At 39.2% G+C, this 13,856-nt stretch overlaps 1 protein-coding gene across 2 annotated transcripts in view; it reads left to right on the forward strand.

Annotated features, from left to right (window-relative positions):
- The window catches only part of Adk (adenosine kinase), a 396,625-nt gene that overhangs the window by 43,213 nt on the left and 339,556 nt on the right, over positions 1-13,856 (forward strand). For both annotated transcript variants that reach the window (XM_021203140.2, XM_029541565.1), the window contains exons 2-3: positions 1,244-1,318; positions 12,564-12,617. In XM_021203140.2, coding sequence (XP_021058799.1) covers positions 1,244-1,318; positions 12,564-12,617 — 129 coding nt within the window. The remainder of the gene's footprint in view (positions 1-1,243; positions 1,319-12,563; positions 12,618-13,856) is intronic.

The raw sequence follows: 13,856 nt of genomic DNA on the forward strand, positions 1-13,856 counted from the left end.
CCCTTCAGCAGAATCTTGCTGACATGAGCATTAGTATCTAGGTTTGGTGACTGATGATGGGATGGACTCCCGAATGGGGTAGTCTCTGTATAGTCCATCCTTTCATCTTAGCATTTGAATAGTTTTTAACAAAAGGGTGTCACTGTGTAGCTCTGGCTGCATAGAGAACTCTCTGTAGCCGATCTTGAGCTCACAGAGACCCTCCTATTTGGTGCTATTGTTATTATGTCTTACCTATTAGGATTGCTTTTCTTAAATAGATATAGATAACTTTTAAATAGCAATGATAATGAAATGCTTTCTTTAAAAGTAGGTTTGTGATCTCAGGATAGTGTCACACATCTTTAATGGAAGAGTGGGTCAGCTAGAGTTTTTGGATTAGACATACTGGATTCATTATATCTGATTAGAACAAGAGAAGGATCTATGCCTTCTTATATAGCATTTTTATTCCTTAAGATGTTTTCTGGATTAATGTTTGTCTTGGGATTTCTGTCGCTGTGATTAAATACTACAACCACAAATAACTTGGGGAGGAAAGGGTTTATTTCATTTTACGTATCCTGATCAGTCCTTCATTGAAGGAACTTGATGTAGGAACTAATGAGATGTTATGGAGGGGTGCAGCTTACTGACCTGTTCCTTGTGGCTTGCTCAGGTGCTTTCTTATAGCACCCAGGGCCACCAGCCCTGGTGGCACTGCCCCAGTGAGCTGGGCACTCCCACACAATCACTTAGACCATTTTAGTTACGAGTCCTTCCCAAGTGATTCCAGCCTTTATCAACTTGACATAAAAAGCATTGGTAATTTATTGTTATGTCAAAAATAACAAGATCATTTCCCTCTTTTATTATGTTTCAATTTTATTTCATCTGTCTTAAGGATCTCTTTTTCTATGTGTATGATGTTTTGCCTGCATGGATAATATGTACACCATATGCATTCAGTGCCTATAGAGGCCAGTGGAAGATGTTGGATCACCAGGAACTGGAGTGATCCACTGTGTGGATGCTGGGAACCAAAGGCGCAGGTCCTTTGCATGAGCAACATGTGCTCTTAACCACTTAGCCATCCAGCCAGCCCAGTAACATCTTTGTATTATCTCTAAAATACTGTCTTATGTGCAATTGGCAAATCAAAGGTTTAATCAAACTAGCATGTTAGGCTTATGTTCAAGTAAAGATATATTTATTTTCATATTTGCATTTTCTAACTAACCCTCTATTTCTTTTTCTTTTTTAGAGAAAATGTGCTATTTGGAATGGGAAATCCTCTTCTTGACATCTCTGCTGTAGTAGACAAAGATTTCCTTGATAAGTAAGTATTAAACACTTCATATATACAACATTGAACGTCTGAAGTGAAGTGATTAAACTGTGGGATTGTGCTGGTAGGATTGCTCAGTGGGTAAGGGCACGCCCCACCCAGGCTGACAACCGAAGCTTAATCTCTGAGATCTACATGGTGGAAAGAGAATTCTTGCAAATTATCCTCTGACTTCCACACACTCATGTATGACATGTACACATGCACATGCACATACTCATACACACACAATAAATGAGTACATAATGCAAAAAAACCTTATCAATAACAAAACATCTCTGACAATACATTTCTCTGTGTATCACCCTCAGTTGGAGGGAAACTCAGGCAATTGAAAGTTTTTTAGTTGCCTGTTATTTATTGAGTAATTAATTACCACAGTATCTTTTTGAAAATATATTTTGTTTATTCCTAATACTTTTTTTCAGTTAAAATTTATTATCTAATAGGTATGGGGGTACATGCCTGCAATCCAGGCCCTCAGAAGACTGGATCAGGAGGATCATTGCAAGTTTGAGGCAAGCCTTCTACAAAATAGGTTTGAGGCCCCCTGAGTTACATGAGAAAATGTCTGGCAACAGACAAACAAGAAGAAGCAACACAAAACAAAAATAGAGCTTCCTCTTCCCACATGATGGTAGTTTGTATCAAGCTGACAGAATCTAGCCAGCACATTGCTCTATTCCTTTTCATCCAAGTATTAATAGGATACTAATTAGTAGGTTAGAGAAATATGTGTATTTCCTTCAAAACTTGTTCATTTTAATCATTGTATTAAATTGTATTGATTGACTTTTAAAAAGACAAGCTTAATAATTTTCTTCTTGATTAGGTTTCAGATTTTCAGGTGTCAAAAACTCTTTCGTGTGTATGTATCTGTAGACAGCCGACATTCACAGTGGGCATCTTCCTCTTTGCTCATTCTGACTCTGCTCATTCTCACTGAACCAGTCACTTCCATCTTAGGTAGCTGGGTCAGCTAACAAGTCCCTCGAGTCCACCTCTTCCCATCTCCCTATACTGTCTCACAGATGTGCACTTCTGTGCTTCTCTTTTATGTGGGTCCTGGGGTTCTGAATTTAGGGTCTCAGAGCAAGTGTCTAACCACTGAACCATCTTCTCAGCCCCTAACACCTCAGCTCTTGAACTGGAAAGTTGCTAGTTTGCCTAGAATGGACTTGTTTTCAGAATACAACTAGCATTGTTGTAGTTTAAACATATAATTAAAAAAATAAGTGAAATAGTTACCTGCTTGCCTTAAATTTTTTGAAATATCCTTGTTGTTATTACAAAGGTAGTTTTTCTCTGAAGTAAGAACAAAATCAGGATTCTTAACTGAAAGTAAGAACAGAATTAAGTTAATCAGCTTTGATACATCCAATTTGGCAAAATATCAGAGATGAAGATTAATAGGCTTTTTGTGATTTAAAAAAAAAAAACAACAAAAAACAGGCTCCTGGAAAGATTTCTGTGCCATACTGCAGGGACAGCGTGCTCATGTGGGGAGCCGTGGAATGTGTGCCCACCTTCAGATGAGCCTTGGTCTCATGGAGGGTGAAGGAGGGCATGTATTAATGGGTGGGAGGGAAGGATTATGTAAGGTATACTTAGTAGATAAAAGTCACAACACAGGAAGGAGGGAACTAACAGAATGGCCATTGGGAAAAAGCAACATAATTAGAAGTAAAAAATACCTTGTTTTAGTTAGACTAGTTGAAGAATTGTGTATTTTCTCATAGATGTAAGTCGTTTTGACTGGGAGGTTGGTAGTTAGAGAAAGCATGCATGAAATATGCTGTTTAGCGTTTATTTAAAGTTGTTTGTAATTTTTTAACTACAAAATCAATATAATTAATTTATAAATGAATCATTTGTATAAATAAAAATATTTTATAAATGGGTATATAGTAGGTTTGAGGGTGAAAAAAAATTGAATGTCAAGTGAGAATTTTACCTTTAAAACTGCTAATATAAGGTCTCACACACTAGACAAATGCTTAACCATCATTAAGTTCTATCTCCAGTCAGGTAGTGGAGGCACACACCTTTAATCCCAGCACTAGAGAGGCAGAGGCAGGTAGATAATCTGTTCAAGAAGGGACAATTTGGTCTATATAGCTCGTTCCAGGACAGCCAGGGCTGTTCAAAGAACCTTTGTTTTCAAAAACCAAAAAAAAAAAAAAAGGCTGTCTGTCTGTCTGTCTCTTCCCGCTAAGTCTTGGTTTATATTCTTAGCTGGTCTAAAAGTTGGTTGGCCTTGAGCTTTTGAGACTCTGACTTCTGTAGGGCTTAGGTTTTTTTTCCTTTTAACTATGTCACTCTCCTTGGGTTAGTTAATTATTTTCTTTTCTAAGGCCAGTCTTATCTCTGCCCCAGGCAGAACTGGAAATTGCTCTATAGCCCAGGCTCACCTCAGACTCTTGCCATCTCCCTACGTCAGCCTCCCGAGTGCTAGGGTTACAAACATGCCACTGTGCTTGGCTTGTTCCCGGCTTTGGATCAAACTGAGGTGATTGTTCCTGTTATCAACCAAACCACACCCCAGAAGGCAGCTTTGATGCAATTACAAAGTTGTGTGCTTTCCCTCATGGGTGCACACTTTCTGTGGGATTTATTCTACTGGTACTGTTTGTAGTCACAAAGGACAGCTCTGAAATCCTAAAAGATAAAAGTTTTTTGCAACACGGCCTCTCTGAGGCTGGCCTCAAACTCATAGAGAACTATTTGTCTGCCTTTGCCTCCTAAGTGCGCGTTTAGTGATCAAAGTTCTCAGTCTACAATTCCTGAAGTCTAAAAATTCCCCAGAGGACAGTACTAAAAGATTAAAATCTCAAAGTTTTAAATCTGGAGAGACAAAAATCTCCAAAGCGTGCCTCTCACTGGGAGGTTGGTCTGGGGGTCTGACAAGCTGTGTGAGCAGCAGAAGTATTTTTCCTGCCTTTCGTAGACTAGTTGAATCCGGATAGGTGGAACAAACGTGAAATCTCTCCAGAAATGTCCAGAGATAGTGTGTGCATCTGCGTGGACTGGATAGGGAAGATTTGTCTATCTTTGTGGCCCATTACCCCAGATCAGCCTGAGCTTACAGACAACAAAGAAAGACCACTGGTCTCTTGGAACTGGGAGGCAGTTTTCTTCTGATTTCTTATATATCAGTGGAACTTCTTTACCTCCATAGCTACAGCAATCTATTCTTGCAGTAAATCCTCTCTCATATATCTGTATATGAACGTGCATATATGCCCTGTTGGTTCAATTTTTCTGGAAATCCATTACTTGTACACATTAGGTTTCGGGGAACCAAATATAATTCCTTACTGTGTTACTTAAGAATATAATGGGAGATACTTATTGTTATCTTGTGAATTGTTCTCTTGCAAAAAAGCTGTGATAATGTAATAGGCATACACCTATAATTACAGCCTCATGGAGGGTATGCAAGGTATGCAAGGTCCTCTCTCAAATGCAGAAAAAAGTCTGTGATAAGTTATGAAAGTCATGAAGCTGTTTAATGTGGTAGGGAGGAGAAAGCTTATTATTATTTGAAAAATAAAACCTCAAAAAAAAAAAAAAACCAACCAAAAAACAAAAAGAAAAAAAAAAGAAAAATAAAATCTCAACTGTAATGTCAAGCTGATAGCTACCCTTTCAAATGTATGAGGTACTTATAAAATTTGGAGAGCATAGCTACCCCTCAAATACAAGTGTTGAGATTTAAAGATCACAAAAGTGAAAACTATAAGAAGGTTTGGTGGGGTATGCTTATAATTTCAGTAAGGCAGGAATACTAAGTCATAATTTAAGGCCATCCTCATCTCCCCCCCCCATAACACCCAATAAATCTCTCCTCACAAATTACTTACTCATGTCCTACATATATCTGTGCCTTAACTCATAGTGTGGTGCAAACATCCTTTGCCAAATAAGAATTGAACAAGGCTGGAGAGATGGCTCAGAGGTTAAGAGCACTGACTGCTCTGGCAGAGGTCCTGAGTTCAATTCCCAGCAACCACATGGTGGCTCACAACCATCTGTAATGGGATTTGATGCCCTCTTCTGGTGTGTCTGAAGACAGCTACAGTATGCTCACATACATAAATCTTTTTTTAAAAAAAAAAAAAAAAAAAAAAAAGAAAAAAGAATTGAACCAGAGCAGCATTCTGAAGAACTGCTGAGACAACACAGAAAAAGCTCTGGAGGTAGAGGCATCTCTGAGTTCAAGGCCAGTCTGGTCTACAAAGCCAGTTCCAGGGCAGTCAAGGCTCCATAACAACACCCTGCCTCAAAGAAATAAGCAAAGTCATTTTATTTACTCGTTATTTCCTTAATTGTGTGCTTGTCATAGAGTGCACATGGAGATCAGAGGACAACTTGCAGAGTAGGTTCTCTTTCTACCTGCAAGTCTTCGGGATTGAACTCAGGTCATCTGGCTTGTTGGCAAGTGACCTGATCACGGGGCCATGTGCTGCCCTCTCCGTAGAGACTCTCATATTCCTTCTGCTTCTGTCAGAAAAACTAGATGTTTCACTTTGTCTAGTAGTTGTCAACGTCAAAACTGGTTTCTGCTGTTTGTTTTTAAAACGTGGACATTCTTGCTCCAGGTAGATCTGAAAATTGTAGGCGATATTTGTATGTTTATGTGTTCATGACTTTCAGGAAAAGCCAGAGCACTTGGTAAATTTTCATTGGAAGATTTAGTACACTGAGTGGAAGTTTGAAATGGACTGTAGGATGAGAAAAGAATCCATTTTCAATAAAAGGGGAGATACAAGGAAAAAAAAGAAAGAAAGTGCTCTTCAGTTGGTTCTTTCCCTCCCCACTGGACAGCTCATCTCTGTTTTTCTCCGCCTCCTAATGAGCTGCTTTCCTTCCTTGGCATTTCCTTCTGGTTTAGCTTTACGAGTGGCAGGCGGTGTTTTCGTCCCTGTGCTGTCCACCCACTCCCTCAGGAAGTGCCTCTCTGTGGTGTGCACAATGCTCGGGTGGATCTGAGACATGTTTTGCTGATGGTCTGGAGCTCATTCTCTTGTAGGGAATGTAGGAATATGGATTTGGTCCATTATCCAGAGATGGAGATAAGGTTGAGCAGGACCAGGCAGGCGCTAGCTCAGCATGGTTGCAGTGCTGCTGCTCACTTGTTTAAATTGTTAGCATTATTTTTCTTAAATGCAGTATTCAGTGCATTCACCTTCATATCGTTTCCAGCACTAGGATTAAGTTACAAAGGAGGTTTAGAGATCTGTAGTATGTTATTTGCTCCAGAAGTGTCATGTTACAGCATTCACTGGCCATCCTCAGGGAAGGGGGAGAGAGATGGCTTGTTTGTAAGACATGACATTTTTCCAGATTTCAGTTCTTTGAGTTGTACACAAAGTGGTAACACATAAAGATGATGTTGCTGTTGAGACGAGGTCTCATTAAATTGACCAGTCTGTCCTTAATTAGTGATCCTCCTGCCTCAGCTTTCTGAGTCCTGAGATTATAGGTATGTGCCACCATGCCTAACTCATGAATTGTGTGTGTGTGTGTGTGTCTGTGAGAAAGGGGTGGGGGTGGGGAATGGTTGGATTAGGAGAAAGCTGTGTATCAGTTGTTGATTCTTTCCGTTTGCCATGTGGGCTCCTATTCAGGCTTGGTGACAAGTGACTATACCTGCTGAGCCATCTTGAGTCTACCCTCCTATCCCATGGAGATCTTTTTTTTTTCTTTTGGTTTTTCAAGACAGGGTTTCTCTGTATAGCCCTGGCTGTCCTGGAACTCACTTTGTAGACCAGGCTGACCTCGAACTCAGAAATCCACCTGCCTCTGCCTCCCGAGTGCTGGGATTAAAGGCGTGCGCCACCACTCCCAGCTCCCATGGATATTTTGATATATGCCATCAGAGTCTCAGATTGTCGTACATAGTACTTCAGACCACTAAAGTTACAATAAGCCCAGTCTATACAATTATTAACCTTACTGTAGGTGCTTTTGACCTACTTACTTATGAATGTGGTTTAGTGCTCACTGCTGTGGGTATAACTATTGCTTACTGTTGCTGTGGGTATAATTGGGATGTTTTTGCTGTAGTGACACCCATGCCATTATTGGTATTTTATTTGTAAATTGGCCTGTGAAGTGCTCTGTCATGTTTTTTTTTTTTTCCCTCAGATCCACCTTCAAAAATTTAAATAAATGTCTTCTAAAAAGGCTCACCAAAAGTAGTTATGGAAGGAGAAATATTGAGCTTATTAGCAGGAGATGGGCATGCAATCCCAAGAGATATATGAGTTTATGACAAGAGCGTTATTTATACCAGACGCATTAGAGACATAGTGAGTTAAGCCTTAACAGAGTTCATTATATTTGACAGTAGAATACCACTGGTGACCCCAGCTAGGTAAATCACAGTGGAGTGGTGGGAAGAGAAGCCAGAACAAACCACTGTTAGAAAGCAATGGGAAGCATAACGGGCCAGTTTGTAGATGTGGCCAAGAGCCCAGCAGTGACACATTCTGAAAGATCCAGAAGAAGAGAACACTGCAGGCTTTATATAGTCAGGAGTAAAATCTAGTTGAACCCTGTTTTTTTCAGATTCTCTAATTTTATTTCATATCTGCTTTGCTGATGAGAAGCTAAAACACTACTTCACAAATCCTGTATCTTTTGGCTGATGTTTTCATCTTAGCGGTGTGATTCACTCTTGCTCTGTTTCTTTATAAGCCTCCTGGACGTTGGTTGAGCAGCTGTCTGCAAATTGTTATAATGGTTAATACTTTTGCCCTCCCTCGGTTCTAACCTGAATCAATCTCTCTCTCTCTCTCTCTCTCTCTCTCTCTCTCTCTCTCACACACACACACACACACACACACACACACACACACTGTTAGGATTATGCAAACCCGTATACCTGTACTGTCTACATGATTGTCAGCAGATACATGGGCTTTGTTGGAAATACATGCATTAGTTCTTTTTTCTTTTCTTTTCATTTTTTTCTTCTTTCTTTCTTTTTGAGAAAATTTACTTGCCCAATCCTTTGGTAATCTCCTGTCTGTAGAAGTGTTTAACCTGCCCCATTGTACCCAGTTGTGTTCTGTCATCAGCATGCAGGCATGGCACCTCCTCTGGGCTCTTTCTGTGTCACCTACAGTCTCTTTAAGGACCTTGCAGGTCTTAATTTCTATGTCATAGTAGTCATCAGAGAAAGAACACGTGTAAATAAAAAGTTTGTTTCAGTCTTTAAAAGACTCATAAAAGATATATGTTTTAAACTGCCTGACCCTGAGCTAGCTGAATTTTTGCAGAGGTAGAAGTCTTCCAGAGGTTGTGTATTTATTACATAGGATGGGCTTGGGTAGCAACCCTATGGCATGAATAGCTTTATCCTTATCAGGGAAATGGAGTACCTCTGCTCAGTTTAAAAGTTAACTGCTGTAAGAATAAGCCTAATTCAGATCTTTGTCTTTAATCTCATGTGGATTCTAGTACTCAGGAGACACAGGCAAGAGCATGAATGTCTAAGGCTTCCCTGAGCTGAGTGATGAATGATAGGTCAACTTGAACCACACAGCAAGTTCCAGGGCAGCCTAAATTTAACAAAACTGCTAAAACAACCACCCCTTCCAAAAAACAAGGCAAAGCAAAACACACACCCCTAAGGGTTCGGGGGTATGGTTCAGTGGCAGAGCACACATTTAGCCGGGGTTCTAACACCAGTCTTGGAATATGGAATATTCAGAGACTAAATGCAGTTTATTGTCTTGATGACATCACTCCCTTTTATCCATATTTGTAATTTATAGTTTACTGACTTTGAAAATGAATTAAAGATGGTGATTTTAGTTTGTAAGATAAACATGAGTTACAGGTGTATACTGATTTTTTTTTTTTTTTTGTGTGTGTGTGTGTGTGTTTTAAAAAGGTATTTTGTGAAAAATTTTCCTCTTTGTAAATGATTATAAAGAGTTGAATTTTGAGCTTTGAAATGTGTTTAAATTACTAAGGCAAGCAAGTCACTTCTCTTTAAGATTTCCTCTGTGATTTGCAAACAAAAGAGTACTACAGCCTTAATAGGCTTAGGGAACAAGAATAATAATTTGTGGGCACAGGCTAATTTGATCTTGTGTGTAAAGGTTATTTACCTAACTACAACTAGGTAAAGTTGATATTTATGATGGATTCTTCAGTGAAAAACATAGCTCACAAATACAGGTGCATAGGCACCCATGTATTGCTACATGTATGTAAATAAATACACATGTACACAGGCCCTCTGGGTAGTCATTTTCATCATCATACTTGACTAATGTATATTCGCCTTCTTGTTTAGTGAAGGGACTGGCCACACACAGGTGCTAGGGAGTGGGTTGGCCTGTCTCAGAAAGACATGTCATGTCATGGAGTGTGAGAGCTTGTAGGGGCTGAGGGCATTCTGCTTGCAGTCCAGGTGACTTGAGTTCAATTATGTGGGCAGTGTGTCATGCCTATATAAAGTCACCTCAATCAAGCCTGTGCCTGCTGAACCTCTGAAGAGCCCTCCGGCCACACCGTTGCATCCGGATAGTGAGAGAGAAAAGCAGCCCTGCTCCTTGGGGAGGGGACTGTGAAAGTTCCAGGTTTGGAACCCCGCAGACACTGCCCTATGCATTTTTTTCCTGTGGCTTATTTTGAACCATATCCTTTTATTTTATGTCAGAATTTGATTATTGTAGTTTACAGTGAATCTCATGAGTGCCTGTAGTAAATTATTTAATCTAAATGTGGCTTTAGGAACCTTCCAAGTTTGGAGTTGGTGTCAGAATTGAGTCAGTCCCTCTCTCTCTCTCTCTCTCTCTCTCTCTCTCTCTCTCTCTCTCTCTCTCTCTCTCTTTTGTTTTATGTAAACTACAGACAGAATACATTATTAGACAGTCTCCTAGGAAGCAGTGTGAATTGTCAAGTTGTAGAAGAAAGATAAAATCAGGCAAGATGAGGAAGGAGAAAGTTTTCAGATCTGCTGGAAGCATTACCTGGTAGGAGCCAGGCCCGAGAAAGGAGCCCAGCAGAGAGACTGCCGTAAAGCCCTGGCTAGCCTCTGCGAAGAGCACATTCCCGTGGTGTTTCCCACTCAGCGGTGAGGACCTGCGCGGCTCAGCAGACTGAGCCTTACTTAGCAGTTTGATCAAAATCAGGAGACTTTCTGCCTGCTGCTGCTTGTCTAGTGTGGGTCCTTTCTTCTGGTCTCCTTTGGTTCCTTTCAAGTTCTTACTTTGACAGTTTAGAAGAGAGTGCTGTTTATGAGGAAAGAGCCAAGAGGTGAGATGAGAAGGGGCCACAGCAGTAGAGGAACAGATAAAAACTGCTTTTTTCCCCAGTCATATTAGGAGGAGACAGTATTTCCTTTCATGCCACTGCCAGTGTTATATATCATATAACTTCATCTTCCTTTTTGCTTGCTGAATTGTGAGGCCTAAAAGACAAGAAACCTTTCTTAGCACAGAAGGAAAGAAGCATTGACTAAATATCTTTTGTATAATGTATCTTGTACTTTGTGAATGCCCCACATAGCTACTTCAAATTTTTAGATGTTTATAGTCCATAAACATGAATTGATAAACAGATGCTCTCATACACATTAATATTTATGATTTCTGTAACCGAATAAAACTAATGAATCACTTTTTTGTGAATCCTAATTATGGTGAATCTATGTAACAATCTTTACAAAAATCCACGAGCCCCAGCCCCTTTTCCTTCTTAAACCTTTGTATTCCTTTTGCTTTTAAATCTTGTTGTACTTTTATCGTTGTGAAGTTCATTCTGTATATTAACATATTTCATGAATATTGATCACCCTATGTTTCTGCAGTAAAAATCTATATGTAAATTTAATTCTGAAGCTTTTCCTATCGTTAGCTTATGTTCCACACACAGTAAAGCACACAAATGCATTAGATTGTGAATAATTAAATAAAAGAAATATGGTGATCAGAAATACAGCTTTTAATGAGATGAGGAAACTATTTCTAAAGCTTCTATTCAATTGGCCTACTCTTTTGTGGATAAATAATATTCATTGCCTCAGTGAGGTAGTATTCTGGTTTGCTGTGTATCTATGCGGTACTGGGGGTTGAGTATCTGGGTGAGTGTTCAAGCCTAACCTTTCTCCTCAAAATTACAAAAGACAGCATCTTGCTAACTTTGCACACTTGGACCTGCTTCTGCCTCCTTATTGCTAAGATTCAAGTGTTCACAGACTTTACTTTTTTTCCCAGTACAATTGCGCTACCTTACCAGCATGTCCCCATTGCTTGTTGGATTGAAACAGAATTTTCAGCAGTGCCAGTTATTTGAACACTGTTATCAAAAGTTACATGTCAGTGGATTATTTGAATAAGCTCTTCGGTAGTACTGAAAGCAAAACTGAGAAACCACCAGGCTAGCTGATTAGACATCAGAGACATGGAATTCTGGGAGATATACTTTGAAAAGCTATTTAAGGCTCTTGCTTTCTACCTCCCCTAACCTCCAGTGCTGGGCATCAAACCTAGGGCTTTGTGCAAGTTAGGTGGGATCACTTACATTAATCTGGGTCATGAGGGAATTGAGTGAGATGTCCCAACCTGAATGTGGGTGGAAGCATCCCATGGTTTGAGGACCTGTACCACATAAAATGGAGGGAGTTGTCTGAGCATGAACATGCGTCACCCTGTTTCCTGTCTGTGGATGCAATGTGACTAGCAGCCACACTCCTGTGCCATGCTGTCCTCAACACGATGAACTTCCTCACATCATGGACCGAAGTAAACCTTCCTGAAGTTGTTCTGGACAGGTATTTTTGCCACAGCGATGAGGAAAGTATCACATGTGAAAAGGGCTTATTAAGTAGTGAGATTACACTCATTGTTGGTCTTTTTCTCAGAGGCATCGTGTTTACCTGAGTAGTTCACAAAGTGTTGGGGAACAGTCAACACTATTCATTTCAACATGGCTGTGTCAAACGGTTTTTCTTGATACATTTTTATAAGCAGTTATGAATAAGTATTTATTCCAGAATACTCATTTTAATGACATTGTCTGGTTTCTTCCCTACCTGGCAAAGTTGGTGGTGCTTTGTCGATTAAGTCAGAGACGTGTAACAGTGTTGTAGTGCTCATTTGGAAGAACTCAGCAGGCTGTACACTTCAATTTCATTGGAGTACCTACAACCAAATGTCTAATTAAGGCAAGTATGTTTGCATGCTTATCTGACCAGTGCGTTCTTAATATGTTACAGGTATTCTCTGAAACCAAATGACCAGATCTTGGCTGAAGACAAGCACAAGGAGTTGTAAGTTCATTAGCCTTCTCTTGTACACACTTCACGCTAAGAAGCAGATGTTGTTCAAGCCACTTGAAGTAAAAATTGTACATATTATTTTTATACATATTACATATATATAAATTATATGTATATTATTTATATGTAATTAATATATTTGCAACACTATGGCTGTAATCATAGTGGGATTAGGATAATTTGCACTATATAGTTTGTGCTAGATCAAATGAACCCCAGGGGTAATTGTCTGTGATATCCACTGAAACATGTCCCATCGTATTTGATTTTCCAGATTAAGATGTATGTTAGGAAACACATCATTTCTTTTTCTTTTTCTTTTTTTTTCTTTTTTTTTTTTTTTTGACCCTCTGGTATAAACAAGAGATTCATGATTAATTTTGTAGTTTTATTCGGATGCTTTTTCTAGCACTTGCTAAAGGTGAAGAAACATGGTTTCATGTCTTATATAGCTTTATACAAAAGCAAATACCTACCTATTGTTTGGGATAAAGTAAAATACTTCAAACATGAAAGCTTGAAATGTGAATGCTTTTGAATTTTTTAATGTACTTCTTTTAGAGTTCTATTTTTTTTTTACTTTTGTGAAATACTTATAGAATGCTGGAACATCTTTGACATTTTTCTGTGGAAGGTAGCAATTAAACGATTGCCATCTGACAAGGACTGTCAGTGTTTTAGATACAAATGATAGGCTTAGGAAGTTTGAAACTTGTATTTTAGGATTATCTAAAGAGGGAAACTTTAAAAATTTTATATGCTTCTATTTTTTTAAACTGGTTCACTTTTTCCTCATTTTTCAGTAAGGAAAATGCTAGTAATGTTGAATATGATATAAACAGCCAACATCAATACTGTAAAAGGAAGACATGGAGGACTTTAGTTCTAATTATAGCTGTAGGTTGCACTATGTACTTTGCCTATTAATTAGGATTCTATCTCCTTTATAAGTATACTGATTTTCCAAAGTTCCTTCAAAAGTTTCCTAGCATACTAGATACACTAATTTTATTAGTGTACATATTTTATTTAATTGTGTAGAGAAAAGTTGTTACTTTGTAGTTCAAGCTGGCAAAGTATAACTATGCGCCCAGGCAGGGTTAGAGCTCAAAGTAATGGTCTGGTTGCAAGTGCTGGGATGAAGGGTTACGAAAGAGACCCACACACCCTGGAGCCATGGGATGATGGTTATGGAAGAGACCCACACACCCTGGAGCCATGGGATGATGG

Source organism: Mus pahari, chromosome 8 (genome assembly GCF_900095145.1).
Source record: "Mus pahari chromosome 8, PAHARI_EIJ_v1.1, whole genome shotgun sequence".
In the NCBI taxonomy this organism is placed as follows: domain Eukaryota; kingdom Metazoa; phylum Chordata; class Mammalia; order Rodentia; family Muridae; genus Mus; species Mus pahari.